The 12,844-nt window shown below is 40.8% G+C and overlaps 1 protein-coding gene across 1 annotated transcript in view; it reads right to left on the bottom strand.

The window, feature by feature from the left end:
- wdr11 (WD repeat domain 11) overlaps positions 1-12,844 on the bottom strand; it is a 45,917-nt gene that overhangs the window by 17,038 nt on the left and 16,035 nt on the right. Inside the window, exons 11-15 of the mRNA XM_058651707.1 lie at positions 9,986-10,070; positions 6,737-6,843; positions 3,928-4,003; positions 2,890-2,998; positions 2,071-2,192 (exon numbers count right to left, since the gene is read on the bottom strand). Of these exons, the coding sequence (XP_058507690.1) occupies positions 2,071-2,192; positions 2,890-2,998; positions 3,928-4,003; positions 6,737-6,843; positions 9,986-10,070 (499 nt within the window). The remainder of the gene's footprint in view (positions 1-2,070; positions 2,193-2,889; positions 2,999-3,927; positions 4,004-6,736; positions 6,844-9,985; positions 10,071-12,844) is intronic.

Here is a 12,844-nt window from a genome sequence, read left to right as displayed (position 1 = left end):
GATAAAACGCTCGATGTTGAATTCCCTGCGCTTATGACGTCAGCATGCGCATTTCACCGCGAATGTTACCGCCCCACCAGTACGTTTACTTCGCAAGCTCCACCTTAGCTCCACCTTGTCCCTGCCAGAGTGCAGGCGAGGGAGGAAGAGCGGTATTATGTCAACGTGGCGGGACAAGTGTGCTGTTGGTGGCTGCACAGTGGAGCACAGTGTTTTACAGAGGATTTTATATATGAAGCTAATGTGCCGGATAAAGTCAGCAATCGTGTGTTCGCACCACTTCACATCAGACTGCGGCCAGCGGTTGCCGTATTTAGTCAGGGGACGTATTTCACCGACGTACAAACACACAAATTGTTAAGAAAAGATCACATAGAGCTCATAACTGACCATTCTGACACGTCCTAATTAAACATATTTGTTCAGTACGTCCTCCATGACCGGAGCACAGACTCAGTCTGATACAATCACATAAAGCAGCTGTTTATGCAGCTCGCCGCTGACGATCAGCGGTGCTGCACTCTCTGTGCAGCGGTGCTACACTCTCTGTGTCACCGATAGCCTAAACTGCCGCTGGCGATCGCTGATCGGCAGCGGCGCGCTGAATAAACTGTATGTTGCTGTATCAGACCGGAGACTGTCTGATACAGCGGTGGCGCGTTACACGGTGATCGCCAGCTCGCCGGAGCACCGGAGGTGGTCAGCGGTGGTGAGGTCTCCGGAGCACAGTCTCCGGTCTGATACAGCAACATACAGTTTATTCAGCGCGCCGCTGGCGATCAGCGGTGGCGCGTTACACGGTGATCGCCACCGCTGATCGCCAGCTCGCCGGAGCACCGGAGCTGGTCAGCGGTGGTGAGGTCTCCGGTCTGATACAGCAACATACAGTTTATTCAGCGCGCCGCTGCCGATCAGCGATCGCCAGCGGCAGTTTAGGCTATCGGTGAAACAGAGAGTGTAGCACCGCTGCACAGAGAGTGCAGCACCGCTGATCGTCAGCGGCGAGCTGCATAAACAGCTGCTTTATGTGATTGTATCAGACTGAGTCTGTGCTCCGGTCATGGAGGACGTACTGAACAAATATGTTTAATTAGGACGTGTCAGAATGGTCAGTTATGAGCTCTATGTGATCTTTTCTTAACAATGTGTGTGGTTGTACGTCGGTGAAATACGTCCCCTGACTAAATGCGGCGACCGCTGTTTGCAGTCTGATGTGAAGTGGTGCGAACACACGAACACACGATCTGATACAGCAACATACAGTTTATTCAGCGCGCCGCTGGCGATCAGCGGTGGCGCGTTACACGGTGATCGCCATCGCTGATCGCCAGCTCGCCGGAGCACCGGAGCTGGTCAGCGGTGGTGAGGTCTCCGGAGCACAGTCTCCGGTCTGATACAGCAACATACAGTTTATTCAGCGCGCCGCTGGCGATCAGCGGTGGCGATCAGTGGTGCTGCACTCTCTGTGCAGCGGTGCTGCACTCTCTGTGTCACCGCTGATCTTCTGTTCCTAAGTGTTTTTAACTGATTTACAGTTGGACAGTGTTCGGCTCGATCCTTATGTAGGACGTCTCTTCCTGTGACGGCACTCTCGCTGACATGTTGATATTGTCAGAGAGCTAGTGGAGGGAGGGGGAGACGAATAGAGCTGTAAAGAGGACAAATCAGAAACCCCCTGGAAGAAGTGGGTGTGTGTTTGCCTGTGTCTCATTTGCATATAAAGGGACCTTGCACGAAAACCGAGCGTTCTGAAAGGGGCGGGTTTAGCAGGGTTATTGAACTACTATGATTCTTCATCCTTATGGTATTTTGACCAAAGCATGTCACTGACATGTTCATTAGGACACCAGGGAACTATTTTAATGGGGGAAATATGGTCTAATATGTCCCCTTTAATATATATTAATTTATATGGAGGGTAAAGAACACTTGAGTTTATATTACATGGGTGTAAAACTGCTGATGATTTTATTGATGTCTCACTTCACTTCACTTCACAATTATAACAAATGCAAAATGTCTTGCAAGAACAAAACCAAGAACTAAATTCTTATAGGTTATGATGCTGACCTGATGACGGAGGATTCAACACTGCACTGCTCGGCATCTGATACAGTCTGCCGAGCCATGGCCTCCCTTGCTGCCATTTGCTTTTTCTTTAGGCTCTTCAGGTTGTGCGACGGAGACCACTCCTGTTTTACGCAGAAAAACATGCAAGGTTACGATTGTATGATGTATGGGAGTTTTCATTTGCTGACATAACAACACACCTATACAGAGAGATACAGAAATCACCCAAATTTACAGCATTTACAGTAGATGCTTACATAAGTTAAACTTGAGCATGCAAAACAGCGGTTTTCCCTAAGCCTTCTTAACTGCTGGAGCACTGTGGCTGTGGTCTAGTTAACTCAAGGTTGTAATCAATATGGAAATGAACATCAACATGGGGCTGGAGGAGATGGCATGTATTATTAAGGTTCCTGGCATTTTTATTCATACTGTGCAGAGTTTTACAGCCCAATGGTAGGTTTGCCTAGCATAACTCTCTTTTTATGAGTATTCCTCTGGCCTAATGAAGCCACTGTTCTTTGCTGAGCTTAGGAAAAAAACATCAGACTAATCTTTCAAATGGTCCACACAAACACAAGATAGGGGAGGGAGTCAACAAGTATAAGGGACTATAACCAACGGGAAGAAGTCAGCAACACCAACATTGTGTTTTGTTGAAGTAATAATGTAAATTGGAGATATGTAGATATCCAGCTGTGGATTCACACAAAAACACCGGCTGGAAAATGCAATTTCTGTTTGCCTCATTTAATACAGTGCACAGCACCTTTGGTTTAAGGACAAGTGAAGGTTATTGGTAGGTAAATGTATCATTACCAGTGCAGTAACAGTGGGGAAGTTCTTCGCCATTTCCCGGAGAAGTGTCCCTGTCCTGGTGTCCCATAGCTCCAGGGGTTTGTCTCTGAAGACCACCACCAAATACTGTCTGAGGATGGACACCACAAACGTACATGTCTGTCATCATTACCTGACAACCTTGTGTTTATATAGTACAATATGTTTTGTACACTGATTCATTATTTGCACCTTTTCACAAGAACCTAAATGCACCAAGAATTAATATTTGAAACAAGAATTTTTTTTTTTTGATTATCTCAATTGTACAGTAAAAACGGACATTTTCTTGCACATCTGAATCATTTATTCAGTCTTGTGACTTGAAGTTAAAAAAATGCCCACGAGCAAAACTAAGATATGGTCGAGAGAGAGAGAGAGAGAGAGAGAGAGAGAGAGAGAGAGAGAGAGAGAGAGAGAGTGAGAGAGACGGATTGATTGTTGTTAGAATATGTTGCCCTTCAACATAAAACAAAACATATTATCATATCAATAGCAAGCGAATATTAGCAGACAGCGAATTGCGTGTATGGCATTTCTAAAAGAAAACAAATGTTTTATTCTCATTAATATCACAAACTGGTTAAGATACACAATATTAATAGAAAATTAATGAGCAGGAACACTGCATACCAAGGATGAATATATAAAGGTTTTTAGGGATAATCATGAATAAACAACCTCACTGTAATAGTGGACGTGTGCTTTCGGTCTTTTAGCAGACTACCAATAAAATTTCAGATCAGGGTATAAACATATTTCAGGAACAAAAGGGGAACAAACAGGGAATCTTTAAACTTTAATAGGTATCGAATTAAATGTAGAAAGATGAATGAAGGTAAGCAGTGTGGTGGCTCGAGGCAGGTAAGAAATGCTCTATGTGGGTGCAAATACTTCATACAGAATGTGCATTCACAGGTACGTGCATTTCTAAGGTAAGAGCAGAAAGCTTCAGACAGGCTGTGATGTTCGTGTTTGTTTTGTTTTGTTTTTTTTGGTGGAGGTGGGGGCACAACTCACTTGAGATGGGACACTTTAATCATCTCAATGGGTGGCTCATCGTTTCCTCTCTCGCCTCTGAATGCAAAGCATCTGCCTAGAAAACACAACAGACACGGAGAGAGAAAAGGTGACAGTGGAGGTGGTGATGGAAAGCAGATGACACTATCTTTCTTTACACCTGTGAAAAGACTGATTCTTCTCATCTCCTTTAAGTTCATGGTGCATCATGATTTCACCTTTTTTCTCCAGAGGGAGGAAGCTTTTCACCCACTGAAGCACAATATATGCAGAGTGTCAAGGTGCCCCTTTTAACAAAACAACAATGCCCTTCAGGTGTATTGTACCATGTTTGCCTTGGAAAATGCTGATCTGATTTTGTGTTGCACATTTATTTAGGAAAGGTGGCCTGTTTTAAATGTCCAAGTAAAAGAGCAGTCTGTCATGATTTGGGAAAGGGGGGTGACCTCCAACAGTTGAGTTGAGATGACAGTTGGTGTGTGTGTACCAGTGGGGCATAAGGTAGCATATGGTGCGTTAAAAACTTTGGAGACCTGTGGCTCATAAGAGGCTAATTCTTTACAACCCTCCTGTGTTTTCACAGTCATACACAGTGGATGGGATTGTATGCCCTGATTACAAAGTGCTAATTATGGCATGTAACTCTTCAGACTCTTGATCAACTAAGGCTCTGTACATGTGTCAAGCTGATTTCATCTATGAAAAACCTCAACATGTAGCTCGTTCAATCAGAATTCAATCTTGTTTTTATTTCTCCATGTGGTATAAATAGCCACCTATTAATAGGACATGTTGAGATTTGATACTGTTCCTAGTGCTGAAACAAAGGAGAGAAGATTGATAAACAGACAGAACATGTCGGGGTTTCAGCCTGTTTGCTTGTCAAGACTATAATAGAACTTTCTGTCCTAATTTAATTTGAATCTTATTCTGCAGTAGATCCACAGGCAAAAGGGAAGTCAAGGGACACACAGTGGAGAGATGGGAGGACTGGGGGTGTTAGAGAGAGACAACTGACCCACCAGAACAACACACTACGTTTTAAGACCCACTTGGTTTGCATAATACATGCTGAAGATATTGTCAGTTCATGTGAAATACTACCGTGTGTAACTTTAAAATATAAACAAAAGTCCATGAGATTCACACCATTGTAAAATGAATTCACACAATACTCTCTCTCTCTCTCAGTAGATCTCAACATTCCTGCACCACACACTGGAACTGATTTGTTTAATTTGAAGACAGAGAGGGGGAACAGAAACAATGGGCAATGAAACCAGACAGCTGCAAACAAGTTGAAGTATAGCTGAAACACAGAGGTTTCACAACTGAGTACAATTGCACAAAAAAACCCGGTTGTTCAGCTGTTAGATGGGATAAAAGCTTCTTGCCTCTGTTAGCCCCTGCACTACTGATGCATGCACAACCATTTCCGCCGTCATATATAATAGCATTGTTTGCCAGAGCCTGTTTGCCAGATGAGGTACACTGCCTATATATAATGTTAGTTTTATATTATATGTAGGCATTAAAATATTAACAGCAACATAAGAAAAAATCATCAGCAATTACACAATGTAGCTTTAAAGATGATGATGAACAAAAGCACAAGTGCCAACAGTTTTATTTCTGTACAGAAACTCACCCACAAACTTTGTTTTTAGGTAAAGGTAAGTGCCATTTCCCTGTCTAATTTAATACTTGGTTTCATTGTTTTCTTTGCACCCCCAGAAATTATTATTAACCCCAGGTTGAGAATCACTGCCTGAGAGGATCTCAATTACTTCAACCTACAAAGAAAAACAATTAGGTAGATATGTGTTTGAAGGAATGTGTGTCTGTAACCAAGGCTATTACCGTGGGCTGTTAATTTTGATGACTGCCACAGAGACTCTTTGAAGAAGTGACTTCACCTTACAACTGTCTTGAAAGAACTGGGTATAAAGGCTTTGTGACCAGTCATTACAATGACCACGGTTTTTACTGTGCTGGTAGAAAATGTTCATACTACATAGCTTTGAGAAAATGATCCAAGTTCTCATCAATTATTTGTATGCAAAAACATGTTTTCAAGGAAATCCTTTAACCAACTCTGCCTGATTACAATAAAGTTACTCTCGAACTCTAGTCCCCTATATAGCACATAAAATGTAACACTGTATATTTCTAATCCCTGAAGGAGGCAGAGACACTTTCATGTTGGTGCAGTTATTCTATAGACCCATCAAGAGGCTCTGGCAAGGTATACTGTAAGTCACTCTGCAGGAACTCAGCATAGAATCTCATTTGCAGAGCTTGCTGTCCCTTGGTGGTACCCAAACACTATTTAGCTTGGACCTAATTTGGAGGTGTGTGTAAGTATGCCCTTGGGGAAAACAAAAAGAGTTTGTTAAGCCCTTTTCTTAACCAGCAATCTAACTATACCGTTGTTAAGTAGACCCTCTTATTATGTCGCCTTTGCTTATTTACAGTGAACCAAATAAGATGACATATTGCTATGCCAGTGTGTGATTTAGAGAAAATTTCACAACAGCACCGTCACATGTCTGCTCACCCTTATACACAGACATCCATTCCCCTCTATGGCTACCCCAGCGCTGGCAAGAAGGTGGAACAACAATGCCACCAGTACTTCAGTGAACCACATAGACACAGGAAGACAGTTAAAATGAGGAAGTGGTAGATTAAAAGTAGAAGCACTGTTCTCTGTGCATTATTGTTTATTGTATTCCTTTGTAGCTGAAGCTATTCCCCTTAAAGGCCATATGTGCGTGCGTGTGTGTGTGTGTGAGAGAGAGCATCTCACCAGTGGGCAGGTCGACATGCTGCAGTTCATTTCGTACCAGGCCCATGTTATTGGGGGCAGAAGTCGCAAAGGACAGGAAACTGGTGAGACTCACCCATTCAATCCCCCTAAGGAAGGAGAGAGCGCACAAACAGGCAAAGAGAAAGAGAGAGAGAGAGAGAGAGAGAGAGAGAGAGAGAGAGAGAGAGAGAGAGCAAGAGAGAGATATGTATTACTTTAATAAATAATCTACATCCTAGCAAAGTACATCTGAGACTACTTCTTCATAATGGTATAATAATACATAGAAAATCAAGTCAGCAAGTATGAGAATGAGATATTAATATTTTTTGGGTGGGTACAGCTCAGGGAGACCCCACCCACTAACTCTCTGTAATGAGAGGGTAAATAGCCACATGATTAATTAGTCAATTTCACAGCTAAAAGTAAATGAGATGCTAAAAGCCCGTTCTTTTTTTGGCATGGCTGTGCTTGGGCAAGGTCTGCTGGGCTAATTTCCATAAGCACCTCTGCTCTACCCAACACACAGCTTTGAACTATTTCACAAGACACTGGAAATAACAGCACTCTACAGAGACATTTTTGATATTACAGCACTAATGATAATGATATGAATGTCTGGTGGGTTCATGTACTATATGGTTGTGTTATTCATCTATTGTGAAATGATCCACTTCTGACGATTGCATATACTTAAACATGAAGGGTCAAGTAAACAAAAGCAGCTTGCGACACCAAGCAAGTACACCATGTGTAAATACTTGCATGCGTTAACACGCGTGTGCACAAGGTTCCACCGCTCTGCAGCATCGAGTGAAAGATGACAAGCTGAGGAAGATGCAGCCGTTCCGCATCATGACCGCAAAGCAAATCTACAGTGACCTCAGAAACCAGACTTAATCACTCACTTTAATCCACACATACAGAAAACTGTATGCAGTGAGATACACACATTTCAAGTATCTCATGTTGCACAGCTCATTTAAGTTTGTTGCAGCTTCACATTTGTGTATACCAACTTCACTCATTAAAAAAGCATAACTCTGCTCCAACAGATGATGTTTGCCTCCAATCAATCTCTGAACAACATTAATTGATTCAATCTCGTGCCTAATTAATCATGGTGAAATAGTTTTGCTGCTCATTAGAGAATACTAACTAATGAAGCACAGCCTGTTGTTTGCTGCTGTTTTGTTGTTGCATTGTGGGAGACTGCATTCTAACTTCATGCCCTTTCAGTGTGATCCACCTTTCCCACCATAATTTACCAGTACATTGAGCAGAGGCCAAGTGAGACAAAGGAATCTAATAACAAAACAGCCCTGAAACGAACCGTGAGTTAAGTCAAGCACACCAATGCAATTTATTTTTTGGGACCTATTTCATTAGGAAAGTACACATTCTTGACATTAATTGTGTAAGCTTAATTAAACTTTAAACAACGATAACAAAAAAATTACAAAAAATACTTAAAAATTAAGGAGCACACATGTAGACTAATGGAATTAGAGAAGATGTATTGTCTTGTCCCACCTGAATTTCTGAGTTATCCCTTGTTCTGACACTTTCTGTTGTAATTGTGGTTAATCAAAATCACAGTCACTGTCGATGTTGCCAGCTGACATCAAGGGCAGCAGGAGAAACACTGGGGAGTTTTCATAGTTCATGGCATTGATCTATTCATGATCCATTATTATGCAGTACTGAGCACAAATTATTGTGCTCAGTACAAATTATTGTTTAGCTTCAATTTGTATCAGATAGACTTTCCAAACTAAACGGCTCTTAATTGTAGTGGCAGTCTTCTCATTGATTCCTAGAAATGCCATCAAAAACTGTTCAATAATACTCTTGTTAGTTTTTGTTAGCTCAAACAGAAGGAAAACCCTTCCTAATGTAGTATATTGCTCTTCATTGAATGGTCTATTTGATCTGTGACTGACAGGTTCATTACTTAGCTAATTAGGCTTGGGAGAATAGTGGAGTAATCAGAGGTTATTAGAATATTACAAGACATTTGGCTTAATTTCTACAAACAAACCAAGTAAGTAATTTATTTCGAGTGAAAATAGAAAATGAAATGTATATACAGCACACATTTCACAGAGAAATAAATAGACTTTCATCCCTGAAGACATTTTGATTTGTCATGGCAGGAAACAAGTACAAGTACACAAGTGTAACTAATAGCATTGATGCTGTTCTGCTGCGCTGTTACAGTGAAGTAGCATGCTCAATACCAAAGCATGACACTAATGTAATGTCACATTAGTCACATGTCTGACATGTTTACTGTGAGAAAGCATGCTACATTATAAACTATGCTTGTGTTTGCAGTTGATTTCTTCTCAGTTATTTGTGAATGGGCAAATCCGGCAATAACAGTATGTTTGCGACTGCAAACTGGGAAAATATTACACCACTTACTGCATCGTCAGTTTTACATCAGCATCTTTGGGGAGATATCACACATTAGGTTGAATATCACTAATCTAGGACACTGTCTTCCTCTCTTTACTCCAAGTACACAAAAACACACACACACACACACACACACACACACACACACACACACACACACACACACACACACACACACACACACACACACACACACACACACACACACACACACACACACACACACACACACAATGTTCTGCACTGTAGGCAAATAAGGTTACATTTTCCACTGCATCTAAACCCACTTTGTGTTTAACAACACATCAGGACACACACTCACCATTCAGTTTCTTGTTGGGGTAAATACATCAAGGCAACTATGCAGTATTTTCTTTGGCTCCTACATGTCTTTTAAAACCACCCTCTGAAATTGATCAATTCGAAAATGGTGCTGAGATTTTTCTGTGACCCTTGCCAACATATATCACTATATATAAATATTTAACCACAATCTTGATATTAGTCTAGATTTTTGTTTTCATTAGCTCTTGTGATTCTTCTATAATTGTTCAAGTCAAGACAGCTTACTCAGCTGAAGCACTAAAATATTCAGATACAACCCCTATAAATCAAGCCAGGGAATTATTGCACTAAACACACAAGGGCTGATGTGATTGCAACTCTAATTATGTAAGTGCCACTTGCCTCCACCAACACTAATTTGCCTTGAGCTGACTGACCTGTTTAATTTAACGTTAATTTAATGTCATGTGATAAATATTTCACCTGGTAAGAAGTGAAGTGGGAAGAATGGAAATGTCCTGTATTGTTGAACACAGGCCTTACCTGACTTCACAAGAGTGAACGCTGAGTTCCTTGTGGAGGAGACCACTGGTCAGGTTATAGACCAGTACTGACCCATTACTCGTGCCTGAAAGAGAGAGAGCAAGAGAGAGAAGAGAAAGAGAGAGACGAGAGGTCACAAGCCATAAATGTTCACTTATCCTTGTAGCATCTCACCTCCAGCAGCATCAGAAAAAAAAAAAAAACTGGCTTTATCTTACACCTGGCACAAAGCATTGCACAGGACACTATTGGAGGATTGCTATCTTGAGGCAGCAGTAAACCACTGACCAACAAAAACACGGTCTACAGTCAATGGTGCCGTGTTTTCATGCTTAATTAAACGGTGCGTTAGATGTGCCAACATAAGCGGGTTCACAATGCAATGCATGCACTAAACACACAGGGATGCTCTGTGCACTCCTGTATCATCACCTGTATCATTAACTTCTGGCCCTTGTTCTTAACTTCAAACCTGACTTTAGCACATTTCTTTAAAGTTCCTTGAGTTTTCTCTTTTAAACACTGCTTATTCTGCTGATTTTTTAATTCTGTCTCTCCTGTCTTTCACTCACATCTGTCCCAATAGCTTGCTGTCCAACCAGCCTCATCCACACGGAAGGCGCACAAGCATTCTCCTCAGCAGAGAATGATTCACTCTTGCACATGCCAGAGACAGGTGCAACAAGCTTTTAAAGAGAATGACAAGCGGAATTCTGATTGGCTTAATTGATGTTACACCCAAAACACAACTACAACACTAAATTCAAACACTAAATACTACCCCTTTGTGCCTTGTGCCTCACTTATTGCAGAGATTACGTGACATACAGTATAACTAGCAAAACAAAAATGCACTTGCACCACACATTTAGATCCTGCACTGTAGAGAAACACAGTAGGCGGAGAGACAGCACATCATACCACAATTCACAACCACAGAATATAACAACATTTCATATAATGCTGAGGAAACAGCAAAAAAAAAAAGAAGAAATGATGCAGGCGACATATGACATAGATCAGAATCTCATCCTGTTTTACAGTGATGTTTATACAGATTTGTTCATACTGTAGCAGAGAAAATGTGAGCAAAACCTACATTTTGATTTGTATATCTATAATTTATATAACTATACTGTAACTATAAAAAATAAAATATGCTGGGGATGGTTTTATCCATTGGCCTGGTTTAAATTCAGTCATATCAAATCCTTACTAAGGCGCTCATCTGACAAAATAAAACGAATGTTTTAATGATCTTGCATATCCAGGGGATTTGAATAAGTGAGGTCCACTTTTTAAGAAAATGCAAAAAAAAGCACTTGCTTACTCTACCTTCCAGCACTTAACCACAGAAATCTCCCTGAATAAATCCCTTAAATGATTAGAAAGGATTTTATTATTTATGATTCTGTAGAATGCCACAATCATTTCTTTCCATTAATGGGAAAAGCAAGCAGGTGTAAATACAACAGCTGAAGTTACAACTTTATAATGGAAGCTGAAAAATGCAAAAATGACAGTGATAATAATTGTTGCAGTAAACTGCACAGCTGTGGAAGCAACTCATATGTTCATTTTCATAATGTCCGTAAGGTTTCACAAGTTTTTGGGGATTATTTTTTATTTATGTGATGATTAAGAGCAGGTGCAGAAATATTACTCTATGCAACACATTGCTCAGTCTGCTCTTGGCTAAAGCATTACAACCACATGCTGACACCACATCTGGAGGTGGTGATAGCCAATGCCCACAGGCAGTGCCACATGGGCATGGATTATTTATGTGTATGCATGTCTGTCTGTGTGTGTGTTTGTTCTCCTGCACCCTGTGTAACCAATGGATGGCATGCAGTCTGAATATTTCCGCAGGAGTTAGACAAACAGAAAGATAGATAACTAAGCACATAATCCTCTCCCTAAACATTTGTTGTGAAGATGATCAAGAAGACGCCGCTTCATATGGCCTGAAAGCTGATGTGACTAGAACGGTAATATTTAGTAGTCAGAAATAACTACTTATTTAGTCGGAAATAAGTAGTCTGTTTTTTTTCCCTTTTCTTGTGCCCCAGGTTTAACCCATTATATGCTGAATTAAGATGGCTTCACAATTAGTGTTAAGAGTGATACTGATGTTTTCATCCTTAAAGTTAGCCTAATGTTAAGACCACAGTCAGAAATCACTACAAAGTATAAGAAACATTAAATTGCATCATTTACTGAATTACATTTAAATCGGAACCTAGACAAGTAACTGATTTGTTAAAATAACCGAGCGGATACAGACAACCACAGCTGATAACACAATCAGTTGAACCCAGCAACACAGGTAAGTGTGAGTTAGCAATCATAAAGTGCATCTTAAAAGGGAAGCTTTGAATAGATTCTGTTGTGGTCTAAAAATACAATTAATATTTCCACTGTCAGCCTACTGGAGCTGTCACAAAGCTGTTATAATCAGTCCATGTGTTTGTTGTTTTGTTTATTGCAGTGCATGCTTCGGCTGGCTATTAGAAAATCAAATCAGCACACTGTTTGTATTTCCCACATTTGGCAAATGACATATTTTACTCACATGCACACACACACACACACACACACACACACACACACACACACACACACACACACACACACACAGTATGTATGCATGTATGTATGTATATATACGTTTTGCTGTAATTTATTTCCCACAGATCAATGGAGCAAAGAATAGCTGTCAAGCAAGCATGAATGAAAGAATTTAGCATGTTACCATCAGAATATTAGAAATGCATGTTGGTTAATCACTGAATATGTGCAGGTCACTGAATAAGAAAGCCCTGGGTCTTGGTCTGGGTGCAGATCTGTAATAGTGCT

Source organism: Solea solea, chromosome 15 (genome assembly GCF_958295425.1).
Source record: "Solea solea chromosome 15, fSolSol10.1, whole genome shotgun sequence".
Classification (NCBI taxonomy): domain Eukaryota; kingdom Metazoa; phylum Chordata; class Actinopteri; order Pleuronectiformes; family Soleidae; genus Solea; species Solea solea.
This window is presented reverse-complemented; position numbering and strand designations above follow the sequence as displayed.